The sequence below is a fragment of the Lemur catta genome, chromosome 1, assembly GCF_020740605.2.
Source record: "Lemur catta isolate mLemCat1 chromosome 1, mLemCat1.pri, whole genome shotgun sequence".
Taxonomy (NCBI): Eukaryota; Metazoa; Chordata; class Mammalia; order Primates; family Lemuridae; genus Lemur; species Lemur catta.
In genome coordinates this window covers 275,736,933-275,756,096 of record NC_059128.1, presented here as the reverse complement: position 1 = coordinate 275,756,096, position 19,164 = coordinate 275,736,933, and the positions used below count along the sequence as shown (strand labels likewise).

Genomic DNA, 19,164 nt, shown 5'->3' with positions numbered 1-19,164 from the left:
CCCCAAATACCGGGGGGGGGAGGGGTGGCCTTATCCTTGGATCAGGAGTAGCAGACACTCGGCTGCTCACTGGCAGCATTCCATGGATCGCTCCCTTCAATCCTCTTTATCCCAAAGTGCCTCCCTCTTCCAGGCTGCCAGGAGCCCCCGAACCTCTCCATTGTCAGGTTCTGCCTTTGCATGAAGAATTACGTCTGTGTGGCCAAGCAAACACAGCAAAACGGTCCTTGTCCAATTTATGATGTGGGTGTTCACTGTGTAATTCTGTCAAGTTTTCTGTATGTTAGAAATTTTTCATAATACAATATTAAAAAAAAGAAAAAGAAATGAGGTCCCCAGAAGGTTCCTATTAAATTACAAGTATTTTATCTGGAAGATGAAAACATTAGCGAGTTAGCCCAAACTAGCTAATCAGGTAACCGGAGAACAGGGGCGGAGGACAGGGCCCTGGGGCGGGGAGGGGGCCAGTGACGCCTGTGCACATTTACACCTCGATTGACAGTGTGCCAGTTACCCGCCTGATCGCCCTGCTCCTGGGACTGCCCCTGCGTGGTAGACAGGCCAGGTACCCTGGCTGCAATTCACTACAACAAAGGGTCGGAGAGTTCCCTGTCCAAGCTAATTGCCCCAAACAAGCCAGAAAGTGCCGGAGCCCAGACAAACACTTGGGACATCAGACTCCTGGCTCCATGTTCTTTCCATGGGAGCAGGACTGGGTGCAACCACAGTTCAGGGACCCCAGGCATCCTTCACAAAGCAGCCCACCTACTGTGTGACTTCAGGCAAGTCACTCGACCTCTCTGAGCTTTCCCAGCTGTAACAGGGCAGTGGAGCAAGTCAGAGCTACAGGAGGAAGCAGCCTGCAGGCCTGGCCCCAGTAGAGCTCAAGAAAGGGGCTGCTTCTCCCCCACAGGGTTAGAAGTGGGAAGACAACAGAAAGGCTCCAATGCCAGCCCACAGCTCCCCACAGGCCAACTCTGGCGGGAAGGAGCAGCCCCTCTAAGGGACACTGGGAACAGGACACACACCTCCCACCCCCACTGATAACTGCCAAGGAGCTTTCAACTTAAGCATGTATTTTCAATAGAAAACCTTTGTGTCTATTTCAAATCAACACATCTCCAACACTTTAGGTTTAGTACTTGTAGGTTCAGGGGTTAATGACCCCCTTACCCCAGGTGACAGGGCAGCCACTCTCTGAGGCAAGGGTGGGTGCTCAGCAAGGGTGCGTGTGTGATCACAGGTACCGCTGTCAGCCCCACCTTGCAGATGAGGACACGGGGGCCCAGGGACCGTAGGAGAACTGCCCAAAGCCACGCAGCCAGGAGGCCGTGGCGGATGTGAGCCCGAGAGCCTGACAGCAGACTAAGCTCAGAGCCTCCCGCAGCCTCCTCCAGAGCCAGGGGAAGAGTTTGTCTCAGCGCCCACCTGGCGTCACCTTTGACTATTTGTCTTCTGAAACACCGACTGAATGACTCACATCCACCTCTCTGTGTCTCCTCTCTCCCTCCCTCATCCACGTCTGAACACGCCCCCCAGAAAGGGGGCACCTGAAGCCAGTTGATAAGAACAACGCAGGGACCACATTTAGGAAGTGGTGGCTTCCCAGTGGTGACCGTAGAGACCGGGAACGGATGCAAAGCTCGGGTGGCTGCGCCCCACTCTCAGCCGGGGAGAGGGTGTCCCTGCCCCCCCAGCTGGGTGTATCCCAGGCCCCGCACGCTGTGACTTCATCTGCTGTCCTAGCAAGTGATGTTATAACGACAGCCTGGTGGATACAGATGTTGGGTTTTGATGTTTTTCTTTTTAGAATTGGAAGGGGCCCCTGTGATGATCTAACCCAAGCCTCTCATTTTACAGATGGGGAAACTGAGGCTCAAGGAGGCGGGGCAGTGAGTCGGAATCCAAAGCCAGGTCTCTGGACTCCTGGCGCTGCAGCTGCCTCTAAGCTAAAACCGGACCAAGACTTTAGCGGCCCCAGGCCAGCACCTCCCAGCTCTCCCGAGGAACTGCGGAGTCGGAGGGAGCAGTTCCACACTTGTCCACCCGCAGGAGCCAAGAACGCCTCAAAAGACCAGCACGACCCCTGGGATCCCCAGTCTGAGGGGGTCGGGGAGCCAGCGGCCAGTGAGCAGGAGCCAGAATGGGCCCAGCCCTGGGACTTCTGGAACCCCGGGAAGATCGGGAACCGGGGGCCTCGGCGACTCGCTCTCCACAGTGAGGTTTGGGGGCGTTTCCCGCAAGCGTGAGGGCACACAGGGCGATGGCGCTTGTGAGCGCGGGGAGCAGCGCAGGCAGGACACGCAGGCACAGGCGACACACACACAAGCGCGAGCGGCGGGAGTTGGAGGAGAGGCTTACTTCAGAAGTTTGATATTACACATAATCAGCTCCTTCCAGTTGACAAAAATCATAGCAACCTCTTTCTCTGTCAGCAGCTCAGACTCCATCAGGGGTTTCTGAAAGATCTACAGGTGCAGAAAACGAAGCGGTTGGTTCAGAAGCAGACAGTGAGGCTCGCGCTGGGGACAGGCTCGCGCTGGGGACAGGCACGCGCCCCCCTGCTGAGTGCGGGGGTGGGGGGGCCCTCCTGCTCCCACAGGGAAGGCGGGTGGGCGGAATTCTCTAGGGGACAGTAGGAAGCAGGAGGCCAGCACCAAGTGTCACCTGCGCACTGGGAGGAGACAGGCCTAGCCTGGAAAGTGGGGCGTGAAGATGCACGTGGTGTGGGCAGACCCTGCATTCTCTCTGGCAGCATCTGCCGCAGGGACAAGCCTCGGGCACCCCGCTGACAGCAGACCTGGCCGCAGGGCCTCTAACAAGCAGCGACTGACTCTGCGGCCCTGTCCACAGCCTCCTGGGCTGGGCCCGGACGGAGCCAGCACTGATAGACCAATTACAAGGGCGTGTGTGCTGCTCTCTCCTGGGCTCTACAGAATAAATGAGCCCCTCCCAAGCTGTGTGCTGGGACCACTCACAGTAAATCACAGATCTCAGGGGAACCCATGGGCTTGAGCCCCTGGGCTGCAAGGAGGTCAGTCATTATCTGCGCTGGGAGGCAAGAGGCTCTTCTGAAGGTTCGTTAGGGATGGGGACAGCCTGTCTTTGAAACAAACTTGGCTGGGCTGTGGCTGGCCCCTGGTGGCCCTATTCCAGATGAGTCCTTAAGCCGATGTTGAATCTGGCATATACCAGGGCAACCACATACGGTTGTACATTTTGTGTACTGCACAAAGGTGCCATATCTAAGGGGTGACACTCACACCTTAGACATCCTAAACTGTATATTTAATAATAGTCAGATGCCTTGAGAAAAGGGAACCTTTTTAAAATTTGCACCAACGCTTCCTATGTATTGATGGCAGTCTTGTGGGCTAGCAACCCCTCTGTCCTCCTCTAGAACTGGAGGCCCCTCCAGTTTCCTGGACGTTAAGATGACCAGACGAGATGGTTTCACAACTGTCTGGTGTGGTCGTGGTGGTGGTTTCCAGACTATTATAGCACTTTTCAAATTGTAGGGTGGCCCTCAGCTCCGGCTCTGTAAATCTCTGCTTCCTAATACAGCAGCTTCCCATGTAGATGAACAAAGAGGCTCGCCACGGAAAAGCAGGAGTGCCCAACTCTGCACTCCGCATCTTTCCAGACAGGTGGCCAAGCCCTGCAAAGTCTACCTGGGAGGACAGATAAGATGCGGCATCGCCCCAAGCCAGGGGGTTTCATGGGGACCTGGGAGGAAACATCTTCATTCTCAGTGACAGCTTTTTCTCATGGGTAATATGTAACACTGGGAATAACTGGAGCCGTCAGCCAGATGGCAGCCATGTTCTGATGCCAACACTGCGGGCAGGGAGAGGATGGGGCTGGCACCACAGCATCAGTGTGCTGGCACCATGGCATCAGCGTGCTGGCGGCTGAGCTGCAACTTCCTCTGCCTAGAGCCGAGACTCCCAGTTCATGGCCCACGTCTCCAACCATCCACTCCTCAGGGACTCATGTGCCCCTTGGCATGAGCGATCTCTGTCCCCCATGGGGGTGACTCAGAGTTGGCCACAGATAAGAATTTAACCGTCTTCTCTGGGGTAAGACTCTCCTGTGTGACCTGCCGTGTAGATGCTCCCACATGTTGGAATCAGGATGCAGCTCCCTGGGCAGAGGCCCTCCCCCTCCCTGAGCCCTGCTGTCACCCCCAACACACCACCCCCAGTTGCCATTACCTCTGTGACCAGCTGCAGGTCGTTCACGTAGTTCTCCTCGGTGACAATGAGTTCATGGATGTATCCTTGTCGCTTTCTTTCAGTTGGGGTCAACATATCCAAGAGATGCAAGTCTGAACACCCTGGAAAACACAACCGTTTGGGACAATTCAGGAGAAGTCTAGACACTGAGATCCTATGGCTGCTGGGCCCTGTGTCCTTGCTCCAGCCCAGCATGGTTGTGGGTCAAATTGTGTCCCCCAGCAAGACATGTTGAAGTTCTAACCCCTCAGTACCTGTGAATGTGACCTTATTTGGAAATGGGGTCTTTTCAGATACAATCAAATTAAGATAAAGTCAGGCTCAATTAGGGTGGGGCCCTAATCCGATAGGACAAGTGTCCCTATGAGAAGAGGATACAGAGACAGACAGGCAGGGGTTGGAGTGAGGCGTCTACCAGCCAGAGCACCGCAAGGATTGCCAGCGACACCAGGAGGCAGAAGGGCCAGAACACTCCCCTGGAGCCCTCAGAGGGAGCGTGGCCCTGCCAACATCTTGACTGCGGACTTCTGGCCTCCAGAACTGTGTGACAATAAATTCCTGTTGCCTTAAGCCACCCAGTTTGTGAAATGAATACAGGCAGAACACTCCTGCTTCATCAAAAACACTAAAATAATGTTGAGAAAAGACTTCGCAACAGTTGGTCAACACTTCCTGAGGGCTCACACCAAGCCAGGTGGTCGACTGCATTTAATGCTCACGTGTTATACTAGGATTATCCCCCCTTTACAGACGAGGAAACTGAGGCCTGGAGAGGTGGACTCTCCCCAGGGCTCAGCTCGGTGATGGTGTAGACGAGAGCCGGACCTTGAGACTGACCCCAGGGGCCGTGCTCTGCCCTAGACACTACGGGTGAGTGTCTGTGCTGAGGCTCCTGGTGGCCCTGGGGACCAGGCAGGTGCAAGATGCATCCAGACCGTGCTGGGGAAACCGCGCGGGACAGGGCCACCGCTGGTCCTTGTGATGGCCGAGCAGCAGGCAGGCGGGGAAGCCCCTCCAGCTGCCGACAGCCCAGCACGAGGCCACCGCAGAGGCCAGGGCTGTCTGAGGGCAAGGGCCACTCTGCTGACCCGAAGTGGCACCTGCACGGGCGGTGGGCTCGCCCTTGAGCCCGCTCACCTAGCCTGTTCTGGCCAGGCTGTCGGCAGAGGCGGCCCCTCCCCCAGGCACAGTGGAATGAGGGGTGGAGAGGCTCGGCTCTCCGGAGCACCCCACGAGCAGGCCTGGGCCCACCTATTCTTATCAGAGTTCCTTATTTAATCACAGAAGCCAGACTTGTAAGACAGCCTGGGAGGCGCCGGCTGGGTCCCGTTCCCTTCCTCTTCTCAGCCCCTCTGCTCCCCACAAGGGGGCGCCGTGGAGCACAGGGCGGAAACGCTGCCCGGGACCACCGGCTCTCGGAGTGTGGTCCCCCGGCCCCAGCATCAGCACTGCCATCGCCTGGGAGCTTGCTAGGGATGCAGCTACCGGCCCCTGCTGGACTGGCTCTGGGGTGTAGCGAGCTCTCCAGGTGACTTTTTAGGCACGCTGGAGTTTGAGAAGCCTGCTCTGGACCACCATGGCTTCTGCAAAGTTTCCATCTTCCCCCACGGGAGTTACCTGGGATCATGACTGATCTGGTCTACCTGCTGGAAGCTTCTGCAAATAGAATGATCCCTCTGGCGCAAATGATATCATAGACTTTGCTGCTCTAGAGAGTAACTCTAGGGCTGGGGTGCTTCCAGCCCTCGGTTTTGTCCCCTCTCTTGGCCAACTGCCCTTTCTGGATGCTGTAGCTTCTGTTGCTGGGACAGGAACATCCCAGGACAGGCAGGAGGATGCCGGGAAGCAGTAGGAATGAGCTATCATTATATCAACACCCTCCACACCCTTCCGTCCTAGACCTCACTCAGAGCCGCTCTCGTGCCGCGGAGCTGGAATTCCACGGGGTGCAAGGTGAGCATGAGCCCTGTGCAGGTCCGCGGGCGCGTCTGAGCTTGGGCACCCTGCCCAGCCACCAGTTTGGCCCAGCTGTTCTTCCTGCCTATGGGTGGTGATTGTCATTTATTAAAACAGCTGCATCAACAAGGAACTCTCAGGAAGGAAGCAAGCCACCATGACTCATTCATTCGGCTTAGCCCACTTCTGCAGAACGGCTATGTGAGCTCAGGTTTGTGGGAAGCTGAGTGATGTCACCGAGTTCTTTGACTTTTATTAGGAAAGTCACCCAGGAAACGGGCATCTCCTGTCCCTGCCCTATTTTTACCCCATTCTCCTGCAAATGAGTCAAAGAGCCTAGGACTCAGGCCTTCTTGTCAGAGGGCCACATGCAGCCCTGGCCTGACGGGACTTTTGTGTCACCTCTACAGTAGTCAGGACATTCCCTTCTTCAGGGACACTAGAATATTGGCACAGAGCAGTAGTTCTAAAAGTCAGTGTACGCTGTGCACTGACATTTGTAGTGACACAAAAATTAGGCTCGCAATGGATGCTGGTTGGACCAGTCTTGGAACGTCCCTTGAGAATGTCCTACAATTCGCTTGCAGAATCTGATGGATGCTGGGGGCTCTTGCCCCAGTAAACACACATGTACAACACACACAACATACACACTCATTTAGCACACAATCTTTCCGGGTTCACAGGCTCTCTTGAAGCCTGTTGGTGGATCTCATTCATTCATTTGACAACTGTTTACAGATGTCCTACCAGAAGTCTGTCACTAACTACACTGGGGACTCAGGACAGAAGAGGAGAGATGCCTGCCCCCCCAGAGGACAGCTAAGGACCTCAGGGTTCAGTGATCCTCAGCTGTGGGTGACGCTGCCGCCCCACACTCCACTCAGGGCTGGGAATGAGTGCGCTCTTGGTCCTCCCAGTGACCAGATGACTGCTGGAATCCAGCGGGCTGGACCAGGACTCTTAAATGACCTGCAGTGTACAAGACAGAGAAGTGCCCACCCCAAGTGCCAATACAGTAGCCCCCTGTTGAGAACAGTGAGACTACTTGAACTGACCACCAGACCAAGATTATGCTATGCAGCAAGGAGTGTCAGTGACCAGAGGGACCGGAAGACACGCTTAGAACAGCGGAGGAACTGGAAACAAGGACCTATGGGGAAAGATGACTGGTTTGCTTTGGATTTCAGAAGCTCTCCTAAGGCTTCAAGTTTTTCCCAGTGCAAGTTGTGAAGAAGCTCAAAGCCAGAGCAACAGCAGAGGGTTCGGGGTAAATTTGGGCCATTGGCCTGCGAATCCCAGGAGCCCGGGGCCAGCTTGGGACAAGTTGGAGGGCTGCTGCGTGGCCTCCTGCTCCGGGCAGCTCTGGCCTCAGGCCCAGACACCCTGCAGGGCCCATGGCAGAGCTGACGGAGCCGAGAGGTCGGGAGGAGACACCAGGCGAGTCTGGGCTGCTTGTCCCAACAAATTCCACCCCACGCAGGTCCACGTATCAGCCTACCCAGAGACAGGGCGATGGCCCCGATGATCCCTCCAGAACACAATGAAAGGCAAAGGTTTCATGGGGAGATTTGCCTCTGCATTATGTGCCAACAACGTTGGCTTGGAGTGGTCGTCTCAGCCACTAAACTGTCCCACGGGATGCCGTTTTAAAAATGCTTGCTGGTGCATGCCAGACCAAGAGAACCATTAAAGACTTGAAATAGGCACTTTGAACTCAAAAATATCCTTCCTTTGAAATTTTAATATTTAGAAAAACAAGAGAGCTTAAAACCTCCATTATTCAAGGCAGGGTAAATGGAAAAGACATTTCAAATAAGAGTTTTCTTTAGGGGTGGAGGGACGTGGTCCCTCTCTCCTTTGGGTACCAGGACAAACATGGTTTGCTGGCCTCCTTTCCCAGTGCAAAACGAGAGGAGAAAGCACAGCAAATGATTTTCCATGAACATCTCGGTGTGATGAAGGGATTCTCAAAACTAAAATCTACTCACAGCTGAAATAATATTGCAAGTAACTCCAGGCGGTTAAAAATGATCCCCCATTACAGCCCACATAAAATCCCCAATCTATGTGCCATCCCTTATAATTTTGCAAAGTTAGACACATTTACAGAACGGAGAGAGCCATGGTGCCCCCTGGAAGGATTTGAGTCGGGGGCGCAGGAGAAAAGTATGCAGGAAAATCTTACTCAAAAAAGGTCATCTTGTTCCCCTCCACTGATAGTCACATGAACAGCATAATTTCAATAATGTGTTTTATTACAAAAGTAATACATGAACACAGGCTTCTTGTAAAACGTCAAAGGCTACAGAGCATTTAGGGTAGAAAGTGCCTCCCGCCCCCTCCGCACCTCTGAGCATTCTGCCTTTCCCAGCGAGGACTCAGCTTTGAAAACCAAACCAGCCCCACAGCAAGCTGCCCTTTGAGCAAAGGAAATAAACAGGCCTCGTTCCTGTTATGAAAGGGCCAAAATATACAGTAAGTTGGTCAATAAATATTTATCAAGCTCCTGTGAAGTCCAAGAGACACAGAAATAAGCAAGATCCTGTCCTTGTCCTCAGGAAAACTTGCAACCTTGAGGGAGACTCGAGGGGAACACTGAAATTAACACAGCAAGAATTAAAGACGGGTGAGAGCCCAGCTGATGGGGGTGGCAGGACATCAGGGAGGGAGCAGCTCTGCGTGCTTGGGGAGGCTTCCTCGAGGGGCCTCCTGGGTCTGGGTGTCCATGTGGGCTGGGAGGCCAAGGCCACATATCGGGGGTTTGGGCACCATGTTCAACCAGGTGCTAGGTAAACAGAGACGCTGTGGGAAGGAGGAAGGGGCCAGATGACAGGGGTCATGATGCCGGAACCAGAGACAAAATGCCGAGGGTCCAGGAGAGAGAGCAACATGGAAGCTCAGCGATGGCTTTTCACCTTTAAGGGAAAGGCTATACCGATGTGTCTGGGGACACTCAGCCTAAATCCTCTGGCTGAATGGTGCCTGGTCAGCAGGGTACATGCTACTTGGGCTCCTGGAGGTCCCATCTACACTGCAGGCTGCCCCCCACCTCCCTATCTTTCTGCGAGGTGAGCCTACACTGCACTCACTGGATTCTCCTGGGAAAATGAATCTCATTGAGCTTCCTGCAACATCCCAGGCAGAGCCGCATGCGTGGGGTGTCCTGCCCTTCAGGAAAAGCAGATGAAGCCCATGTGGGTGTGACGTGAAGAAAGTTCTCTGGTCTGGCACTGTGTCCCTCCACCCTGCAGCTGATGCCTGAAACCCCAGCGCTCTCCAGGCGGCGAAGCTGCGGCTCCCTGGGCTTCAGGGAGGAGCAGGCCAGGCTGGGTCCTTGTCCTACAGGAGCCTGCTATCTGCTGATGGCTCGGGGGTCCCAGGCCGACTCTGATCCTTGCCGAGTTGGGGGCACCTCGTAAAGGACATCACTGCAAGTTGTCATCAGTCCTTGAGGCCTCTGAGTTGCAGATCCTTAAGATGAGATTTCTATGGGAGTCTGGAGACGCCAGTGGGCGCGGAGGTGAGAGGCAAGGGATGCCACCCCCTGGCACCAAGACCCCAGTGGGGCCAGTGGAGCCCAGACATCTGCCTCTGGCCTGGCCTGGAGACCCATCACGCCCCTTGTAGCTGGGTCCCTTGGGGGGCCCCAATCAGTCATAACCCAGGAGCTTAAAATGCCAACGTGCGTTCCAAACAAGCCTCGTTTTTTCCCAGAAAGGGGAATGCAGTCTACGTGGGCTGCCAGGCAGTTTAATGGCTGTTGAGAAGTGGTAAAAATCAAATTCCTCTCAAGGATAAATCATCTCCTAATTTTCCATAAATATGCATGTTGGGGGAACGAAAGGGCACATCACTCATGGCTTTGCAACTGGAATTCCTGGCACCACGCGACGTCCCCTGTGGTGTGAATTCTGCAGCTCATTCCAGGCTCCTTTCCGTCCCCACCCTGGATTTTCCTTCTCCCTGAGCTCCTGCTTCCCCGTGCCCTCCCCTGTGGTATTTTAGGTCTCCTCAGCAGCTCTGGAGACCAGTCCTTTGGGGACCAGGGCGGGTCGAGGTGTTGCAATAGAAGCACAAGCACGTTTGGGCTGAACTCTGAGCCTCGACGAGAGGGATCTGGGACCGTCTGGCAGAGGGGAGGCCTCTGGACTTCAGCAGGCAATGCCGAGCGGGTAGGTGGAGGCGAGGGGGTCAAACAGAGGGAAGAGCTGGAGCAAACAGGGGCAGAGTGGGCACCTGGGGCCCCGGGAGCGGGTGGGGAGTTGGAAGCTGACGCTGGGCTGATGTTGAACCACGAGTGTTAACACGGAAGCTGGGCGCTACGCGTGTGCTAACGCAGTGAATCCTTGCTGGGATCCCAGGGGGGAGCTATTGCTCATCCCCCATTGAACTGATGGGGAAACTGAGGCACAGAGAAGGTAAGTCAGTTAATAAACGGCACAGTTCTGCTCTCCACAGCTGCGCCCAGGCCCTGCTGGACGGGTGGTGCATCCGTAACAAGGTAGCGCAGACTGGGCCGTTCGAGCAACTGCCTTTTCTCACAGTTTTAAAGACGGGAAGTCCGAGATGAGGGCAGTGGCAGGGCTGGTTGCTGGTTCCTCCTGTGGCCTGTCTTCTTGGCCAGCACATGGGTGTCTTCCTGCTGTGTCCTCATATGGTCTTTCCTCTGTGTGTGCAAATCTCTGGTGTCCCTTCGTGGGTCTCAATTTCCTCTTCTTATGGGGACACCAGTCAGAGTGGATTAGGGCCCACCCTAACAGCCTCAGGTTAACTTCATTATGCCTTAAAGAACTTATTGGCAAATAAAGTCACATTCTGATGTACTGGGGGTCGGGGCTTCAACATATGAATAGTGGGGGACACAATTTAGCCCTAACAGATGGGGAAGTCGAGTTGAGGAGGCCTTGGCTGCAGGGCAGGAAGGTCTTGGCTGCGTTTTGGGAGATCACTGTGGCAGCTGCGTGCAGGATGGCTCTGGGCCGTAGCCCTGGGGATGGACCGCACACTGGAGTCACCCAGGGAGCTTTTAAAAATCCCATTGCCCCTGCTGTGCCCCACGCCAGTTCAGTCACACTTGCCAGGGTGGGGCCCAGGGTCCATCGTCCGTAAACTCCCACATGGTTCCCATCTACAGCCAAGAGAGAGAACCGCTCGATCAGAGGAAAGATGGCTTGGAAATGACGCCTGGCATGAAAAGGGAGAGGGATTTGGAAACCAGATCTGTTCGGGCACATGGAGCATGAGAGTTGCCGCAACTGCTGAGCCAAATCCAACCCTTGGCAGGTCCCTCAAGCCATTGTCCAAGGGGGCTTGATGGCTGTAACCACAGATCGCCGTCCCTGGGAGGCCAGCCACCGGCAGAGTCCCTGCACCTGCATGAGAGGCCACATTGCCACCACTGGCCCTCAACTCCAGGGCCACGGCTTCAAAGGTCACTCTGCTCAAGGCCGTCGTGTTACGGATGGAGCTGTGGAGCACACAGCAGTACGGTGACTTCTCGATCAAGAATGAAACCCTTGCTGGTGGCATCTCTGGAAATGGGGCCAGGGGGAAACCACCAGCTTTTCAAAGCGTGGGCCTGAGGGTGGTCCAGACCCTCTTCCCTCCCAGTAGATTCCTGCAGGATCTGGCGGAAAGGATGTGCTTGTTCTTGGATCCAGGGCTGGCGGGGCTGGCGGCTGCCAGTCTGGGTCAAGGCGGCCAAGTCTTCTCCCAACATGGCCCTCGGCTGGCCAGTCCCGGGACAGCCACAGCCCACGGGAAGCTCTGGAGGCCAGAACAGCTCTGGGCTGTCCAGGGGCAGGTGTACTTCTCAGCCCAGAGGAGCTTTCTTCAGAGGGGTCTAAGCACACACAGCCGGGTCCCCGGCGTCTCTCCTAACCCAGCAAACTGACCCCATCAGAACACGAGAGGCGGCCTGCGCCCGTGACGCGTCCTGCTCATTCTCGCCAGCCGCACAGACCCGCCCGGGCCCTGCTTCCACGGCGCTTCCATGCTGGGGGAGGGGGGAGAGGGAGACAGAAACCAAACACAAACGTAAATATTACAGATAGTGTTGAGGGTGGTTATAAGAATGATGAAGGCAGGAAGCTCATTTCCAGTTTTAGGGTCTTTACCTGAGAATTTGTTTTTATATAAGGATGCTGCCTTCCCAGGCACAGGCTTGGAAGGGAGAAAGAACACTGTGCCGAGCTGGGGGGAAGGGCCAGGCCTGGGCGACAGCGGGAGGGCACCCCAGGGCTGTCCGCCACGAACACAGGAGCGAGGTGCCACGGCGGGTGTGCAAGTGTGAGACGGGGGCCTGGCCCTCTGATCAGCGGGCAGGCACGCGCCTGCAATAGGTCAGCTGCACAAGGTCAAGGTAGGTACCATCACTGTTTCTTCCTGCCGCTAACTGCAGGTTTGATGCGGATGCAACAAACGTGATGTGGGCCTTGCCCCAGGACGCTCAGTCTAACGGGAGAGGAAGGAGAATCTGTGCATTTATGTATCAGTCTTTCTATCCGGCCATCTTAATACATGATAAGGAATTCAGGAAAGTGCTGGCTCATGGCAAGTTCACGGAGCAGGGAAGGTGGCAGAGAAACCAGGAGAGGTAGAGGTGTGTGGGCAGGGCAGGCGGGGAAGGTGGGGGCACAGGCATTTCCAGCTGGGGCTCATCAGCGGCTTAAACTTGACACAAGAATCCTGGGGGGGTGGTGAGAAGAATGTGGTGATAGAAGGTTCTGGAAGGCCCTGGACAGGCAGGGTAGGGCTGGATGATGAGGGGGAACATGGACCCAATCACCCCCACACAACCGCTGACTGGACGGGGTGGGGGCACACAGGAGCCCTGGGAGGTGGACGAGGCTGGCGGAGGTTGGGCCACGCCGTGAGGCTGGGGAAGGCTCTGCGTCCACGCTGTCTGAGCACCCCCTCTTCCTCCCGACGTGGGCCCAGTGGGACCCAGGTGTGGCTTCCGACTTCCTCTGGGGGCTCCCAAGAGGAACACGAACTTCCCATACAGTGGTTTGGAGGTCAAAGGGGATGGTCTTCCAGAGGGCCAGCTGGAAAGCCACTGGGGCAACAAAAGCCTGGACTTTCGTGAAGCGTCATGACAGTGACTCCAGGCGGCTGAAAGAACTAGAAAGGACTCTGGGCTCGGAGCCCAGAGAGCTGCTCTGTGACTGGCCCGGCCTGGGACTCCCCTCTGCAAGCATGAAGGAATGCAGGGGTGAGGGAAGGCTTCCCTGGGGAGGTGATTAAACTTGAGCACAAATTTGTGCTCAAGTTTACATGAGGACGGGGCAGGTGAGAGGCTGGAGGTGGAGGCAGCAGATCAGGCGGGGCTAGCAGACCAAGTGGGAGATTTGGGTCTTTATCAATGAGGACTGGGAACCCCCTGGATGGCTTTAAGCAGAAGTTGTGTTTTTAAAATAGGTCCCTGCCCACCACATGGAGAAGGCTAGAAGGAGGTGAGAGTGGGTGCAGAGACAAGGCTAGAAGGAGGTGAGAGTGGGTGCAGAGACAAGGCTAGAAGGAGGTGAGTGTGGGTGCAGAGACAAGGCTAGAAGGAGGTGAGAGTGGGTGCAGAGACCAGGAGCAGCTCATTCGCCCCAGGACCTTTGCACATGCTGTTCCTGGGGCTGAGCAGGCTTGATCTCCCAGGTCTTCACAGGCCAACTCCTTCTCTGCAGCCAGGGCCCCACCCCCACGGCGCCCCTTTGGAGGTGCCTTCCCAGGCCACCCCGTCAGCCACAGCCCTGGCCCTTCACCACACTCTTCCCTTTTCATCCATCGCTAGCTGGAATGATTCTGCTCACTTCTCTGCTGCCTGCTCCCTGCAGGCATCTCCTCTGCTGGTGTTGGCTGAGCACAGCCCTTTCTACCGCCAGGCTCGGTCCAGATCCCTCAGGAAACTCGAGTAGGCCCGGCCCCTCCCGCTCTCACAGGCCACACAGCAGGAGGGCGGGAGGGGAGGTGGGAGGGAGGAAAGGCGGGGGGAGGGCTGGCAGTTGCACTTCTGCCCCTGCGGATGGGGTGGGGTGAGGCTTCCTACTGGATACCAGTCAGTGGAGGGCCCGTTGCCGAGGGCTCAGATGGGTGGGGGCCTTCCCGTGGGGCCTCAGGGCTCCAAGGTAACACCCCAGAGAGGAACGAGGCATTCCTGGCTTTGCCTCCTCTGCTGGGCGGACCGCAGCCCCGGGCGCTGCTGGAGGCCTGGCAAACAGAGGCGTCTGGGGGTGCATACAGACAGCGCTATGGGAAGCACCCCCGGCAGTGCATGCCCCTTATCCAGGCTGCCTAATCGCTTAAAAAACCCCAGCGGCTGGCGTGTCTGGGGGCCTGAACGTTCCATTCTTTGCTGGCAAGAGAACACAAGGCCACAGAATGCCATGATGAGAAATAAAGGACCCAGTGACTCAACGCGTTTGTGACAGGTTTATTGTGGAGCGCGGCATGGGCCCGCCAACACGGTCCAGACGTGACATTTAAAAGCGTCGCACATTCCATCTTCCCTGTTGGCCTCCCCACCGTTAGCGTGTGAAACACGGGCAGCTTGTCCACACCCACCGAGAGTCTGCTGAGTAGGCTCTGGTCTCAGGTCCAGAGAGGGTCCCTGCACGTCACAGGCGGGCGGGGACGATGTTTCAAAAGCCGCTTGCCTCCACACAGGTGGCCTCCTGCTGGTGGAGGCAAAGGGGCCGTGGGTTATGCACGGATTAATGGGGCAAATCTTGCAACGAGATGTCTGAAGATTTTTCAGGGAAGCTGTCCAGTCTTTTTTCTCTGAAATCCCTGATCCATAAAAGCATGTTTTCTACTAAGTCTTAAAATGCACACAGCCCACCTGCTGTCCGGGTTTAATGCGAGAAAGCAAGCAGGAAGCCACTAGATTGCGTTCTGGGATGCCCACTCGCCGGGCTCAAATGCCTTTTCTCCCCAGTAAGGACATAACAAAGCTCATATCTACTGGAGCTTACTCTCTGCAAGCTGCTCTCATTCCCTCTCCACATGTAAACGAGGACACTGAAGCACAAACAGGTCAGGTCTTCTTGCCCAGGAACGCCCCACTAGTACATGGCAAAGCTGGGATTTGAACTTGTGCTCTGATCTGCCATCCCAGATTGCTTCTTAGCCTCTATGAGGGCCCAGGATGCAGTTAAGTTGATTTTCCCCTCTGAATCTCTATCTTCCTATAGGCAGGTGGCCCATAGGAAAGTAAAATGTTCCAAAATTGTAAGAGAAATGGAGTGAAATATTAGCCTGAACTCGTGGAGAAGCTGCGTTTTCACACGGCACAGGGCTTTTCTAGCGGACGCCAGGAATGAACACCGAGAGGCCACAGCAGCACATGTATCTTACGCTGGCACAGGGCGAGGGAAGCTCAGGCAAGCCTGTGTCTTTGGCAAACCTGCCCACAGTCAAGGGGAGAAGAACTGAAGGTTGAGGCAGGCCAGCAGCGAGCTTGTGCATGGAAAATGTGCACCAGTATGTTGGAATCCTTACCAACGGCCCCAAACTCCCAGGGCAATCCCAGAGGAGAATGAACCGCACGAGGGAAGAGGGACCCCAATCCCCCTCTTTCCAAGCATGCAGCCACCAATTCTATGCAGGCAGGGGCTCTGAGGCTCTGGGAAAGATAGGGCTGCTCTTCTCAAATGGTACATCTGGAAAGAGGACTAGCCAGGGAGTTGGAAGAGCTGTGAGGACATCAGTGTGTCCCGAGACCCTCAGAGTCCTCAGCTATCAGGGCAAGGCTCGTGCCAGTGTTCTCTAAGATCTCGACTTCATCGAATAACCCGCACCCCAACCCCACCCCAGGCCTTTTGGCACTTTCTAGGTGGGGCCTGAATACAACACAGTGGATCAGTGTGGATGGGTGTGTGGGGACAGGGACCAAAGAGGAAGGGACAGCCTGGGACAGGAGGGGAAACCAGGGGTATCAGCGAAACTGCTTCCTTAATGAAAACCAGCAACTCATAAGTGCTTTCCCCGCTCCTGGGTGAGAGTTCAGTGAAACCACATCAACAGAAGGAACTGGTCAACTTTTAAAAATATGATAGGCTGAGTAGAAGGAAGGAATGCTTCCTCCTGAGGCTTGCAACATTGCTTGGAAACAATGTGCCAAGCACATGTGGCAATTGCAGTTGTCAGCCTCTGCCAGAATCTTCTATACAGTGGCATCTATCTGCTTCTGGCTGTACCCCGTCCTCACTGTTACCAAGCTACAGATGCAGGCATTTAAGTCACCTGTAAGTCACTCTCACTGTGTCTGCCAGCCACACACACACACACACACACACACACACACACACACACACACACACAGTTGATGCCATAAAGTAATAAAATAATAATATGGTAGCTTCTAAGAGGTAACATGCTTAACAGAAAGTTGCATGAACACTATATATATGTAATCTTATAGCTGATGCTCATTTTTTTTACAAATAAAACCTTAATTTTTGTGAATGAGGCCACATAATTTAAAAACGTCCGGGGAGCTTTCAATTTAAAGAATAGACTTCCTGAGAGGCTATGGAACCCTTTGAAATGGAATTGCTAGCCACCCATCAGGAAACATTCTGGAAGTGTGGATTTCATATGTGAGGTTTTCTTAAAGAAGCATCCAAGAGAACGCTGGCTGAACTGAAAGTCACATAAGGCTCTCGTGCCCTTTGCCCTTATTGTGTTTCCCTGTCCTACCAGATCCAAAACATCAGACATTGTGAAGAAGGTGCTCTTTTTCCTTGCATTTTGGGGATTATGGACATTCAACATAGTTCTCAGAAAAGTTCTCTTGGGTATTTTTGGAACTAAAAAGAATGAATAGAATTTATAATTTTGTTAGAAGAAAAAAAATATTGTCTCAGAAATGATTTTGAGTTTTCCAGGAAGCAGGACTGACCGTGGTTGGCTGTGCCCGCCCCCCACCGTTACCCGAGCGTGCGCTTCCCCCACCCTGTGCTGGAGTGGAGACTTGGCCCAGATGAAGGTCCCTGGTCCCCAGCCTCCTTCTCAGACCAAATAAGCAAGAGACTCAAGGGGCAGCCCCGTCCAAGGATACTGTTGCTTTTGGGAAGCTCAGGTCTAACAGGAAAGGAAACTGGAGAGACATCTTGGTTTCCTCTGAGGGTGATGTGGCGTGTCGAGAACTGAGACCCTGTTGTCTTGTAGACAGTCACTGGTTCATTTGGTCCACTCATTCAACAGGCATTTTTTAGTACATAACCTATCATGTGCAGGTGATGACATATTGTACTAGGTTGAACCATATGAAATTGCTGTTTTTATAGGTAAGAATTGGCAATTTCACATGGCTAAACCTACCATTTAGAAGCTTTTCCTAAGCTAGTGTTACTAAATTTTTCTTCTGATGGTATCAAAAGCTGCATAGAGATAACCCAATTACCACCATTTGCATTGGGAGTCTGGGTCTGCTGGGTTCCCTTCCAGAAACAGGGCAGACACTGGTTTCTACCATCCACATAATGGTGTCATATTTTGTAACTTTACAAAGGCCTGAGTCATTGCTTTAGACCAGCTTCTTCCAGAAGCCCTTTTATCTGGGGCTTGGGGAGCCCAACCACCAGGGTTCCTCAAGTCTCCAGGCTCCGCTCTGCAACGTGGAGAGACAGCTGACCCAAGGTGAGAGATTCCTAAGTGTACAATGACGACCATCTCGTTTGGACTCTTCTTGTCTAATGCCACCAGAGCAAAACTGTATCCAAAGTGCAGTTGCAAATATATTTACACAGACCAATATGAAATTAAATGATTTAATGACCAGTTATTTTTGTTTGACAAATAGCTAACAAGCAAACCAAACCTGACACCTTTACTCTCTGGGGCCAAAGGAGACACCTAGAATCCTTTTGGTGATACCTAGTATCACTAATTGATTAGGAGATGCTTTCTTTCCCTTTTCCTCAACTTTTTGCTAACCAGATTCTCTAAGAATATGACTAAAGTAGGTTAATCTAGTACCAAAGTGCAGAGAGTGTGGGGGATAATCAAGAATAAGAATATTTTTGAGGCCGGGCGAGGTGGCTCATGCCTGTAATCCTAGCACTCTGGGAGGCAAAGGCAGGAGGATCGCTTGAGGCCAGGAGTTCAAGACCAGCCTGAGCAAGAGTAAGACCCCATCCCTACAAAAAACAGAAGAAATAGCCGGGCATGGTGGTGTGTGCCTGTAGTCCCAGCTACTCGGGAGGCTGAGGCAGGACAATCACTTGAGCCCAGGAGTGCAAGGTTGCAGTGAGCTATGATGATTCCATTGCACTCCAGCCAGGGCGACAGAGTGAGACTCTGTCTCAAAACAAAACAAAAAAGATTTTGAAGTAAAAAAAACCAAGGTTCTGGGATACTTTTTAATGCTGCAGATATATGATATGATCTTATTAAGTGATTAAATTTACTCAACAGTAGTTGCCAGAGCAACTTTATTGGTTATGAGCAACCAGGTGAACATTAACCACAGTAGCCAGGCAGGGGAGACCAGGATTTCTCAACCTCAGCTCTGGTGCCATCTGAGCCAGATGACTCTTTGTTGCGGGGCTGTCCTGTGTGTTGTGGGATGTGGAGCACCCCTCTGGCTGAGAACCATTGGGTCAGATGGATGCTCTCTCATCAAATGCAAACAGAATGATTTGTGAGGAGCAAGAGCAGTTTCCTGGGAACAACCTGTGTCAGTTTCACAAACCCAGAAGAAAGGCTGGGGAGTGACCCACAGAGAGATACTCGAGAGCGAGTTATGCAGAGTATTGTAGTATTACCCACCTTGTCAACTGTATTCCTTCCAGCCCAAGTCTAGACTGGAGAAGAAAGTCTGGCTTACACAGGTGAAGGGGTCCTGGGGAGCAGGGGGCTTGCTGACTCGAACGTAGCACCACAAGGGGGTGGGCAGGGGGACAGTGGGAAGGATCTCCTCTCTGCCTACCTCTGGGCCTTTGCACATCCTGACATCTCTGTCTACAATGGCCATTTC

General features: G+C 54.0%; 1 protein-coding gene across 3 annotated transcripts in view; it reads right to left on the bottom strand.

Moving 5' to 3' along the window:
• ITSN1 (intersectin 1) overlaps nt 1-19,164 on the bottom strand; it is a 194,690-nt gene that overhangs the window by 14,813 nt on the left and 160,713 nt on the right. For 2 of the 3 annotated variants that reach the window (XM_045540588.1, XM_045540589.1), the window contains exons 29-30: nt 4,215-4,336; nt 2,362-2,468 (exon numbers count right to left, since the gene is read on the bottom strand). In XM_045540588.1, coding sequence (XP_045396544.1) covers nt 2,362-2,468; nt 4,215-4,336 — 229 coding nt within the window. The remainder of the gene's footprint in view (nt 1-2,361; nt 2,469-4,214; nt 4,337-19,164) is intronic. The other variant, XM_045540590.1, reaches the window with a different exon arrangement.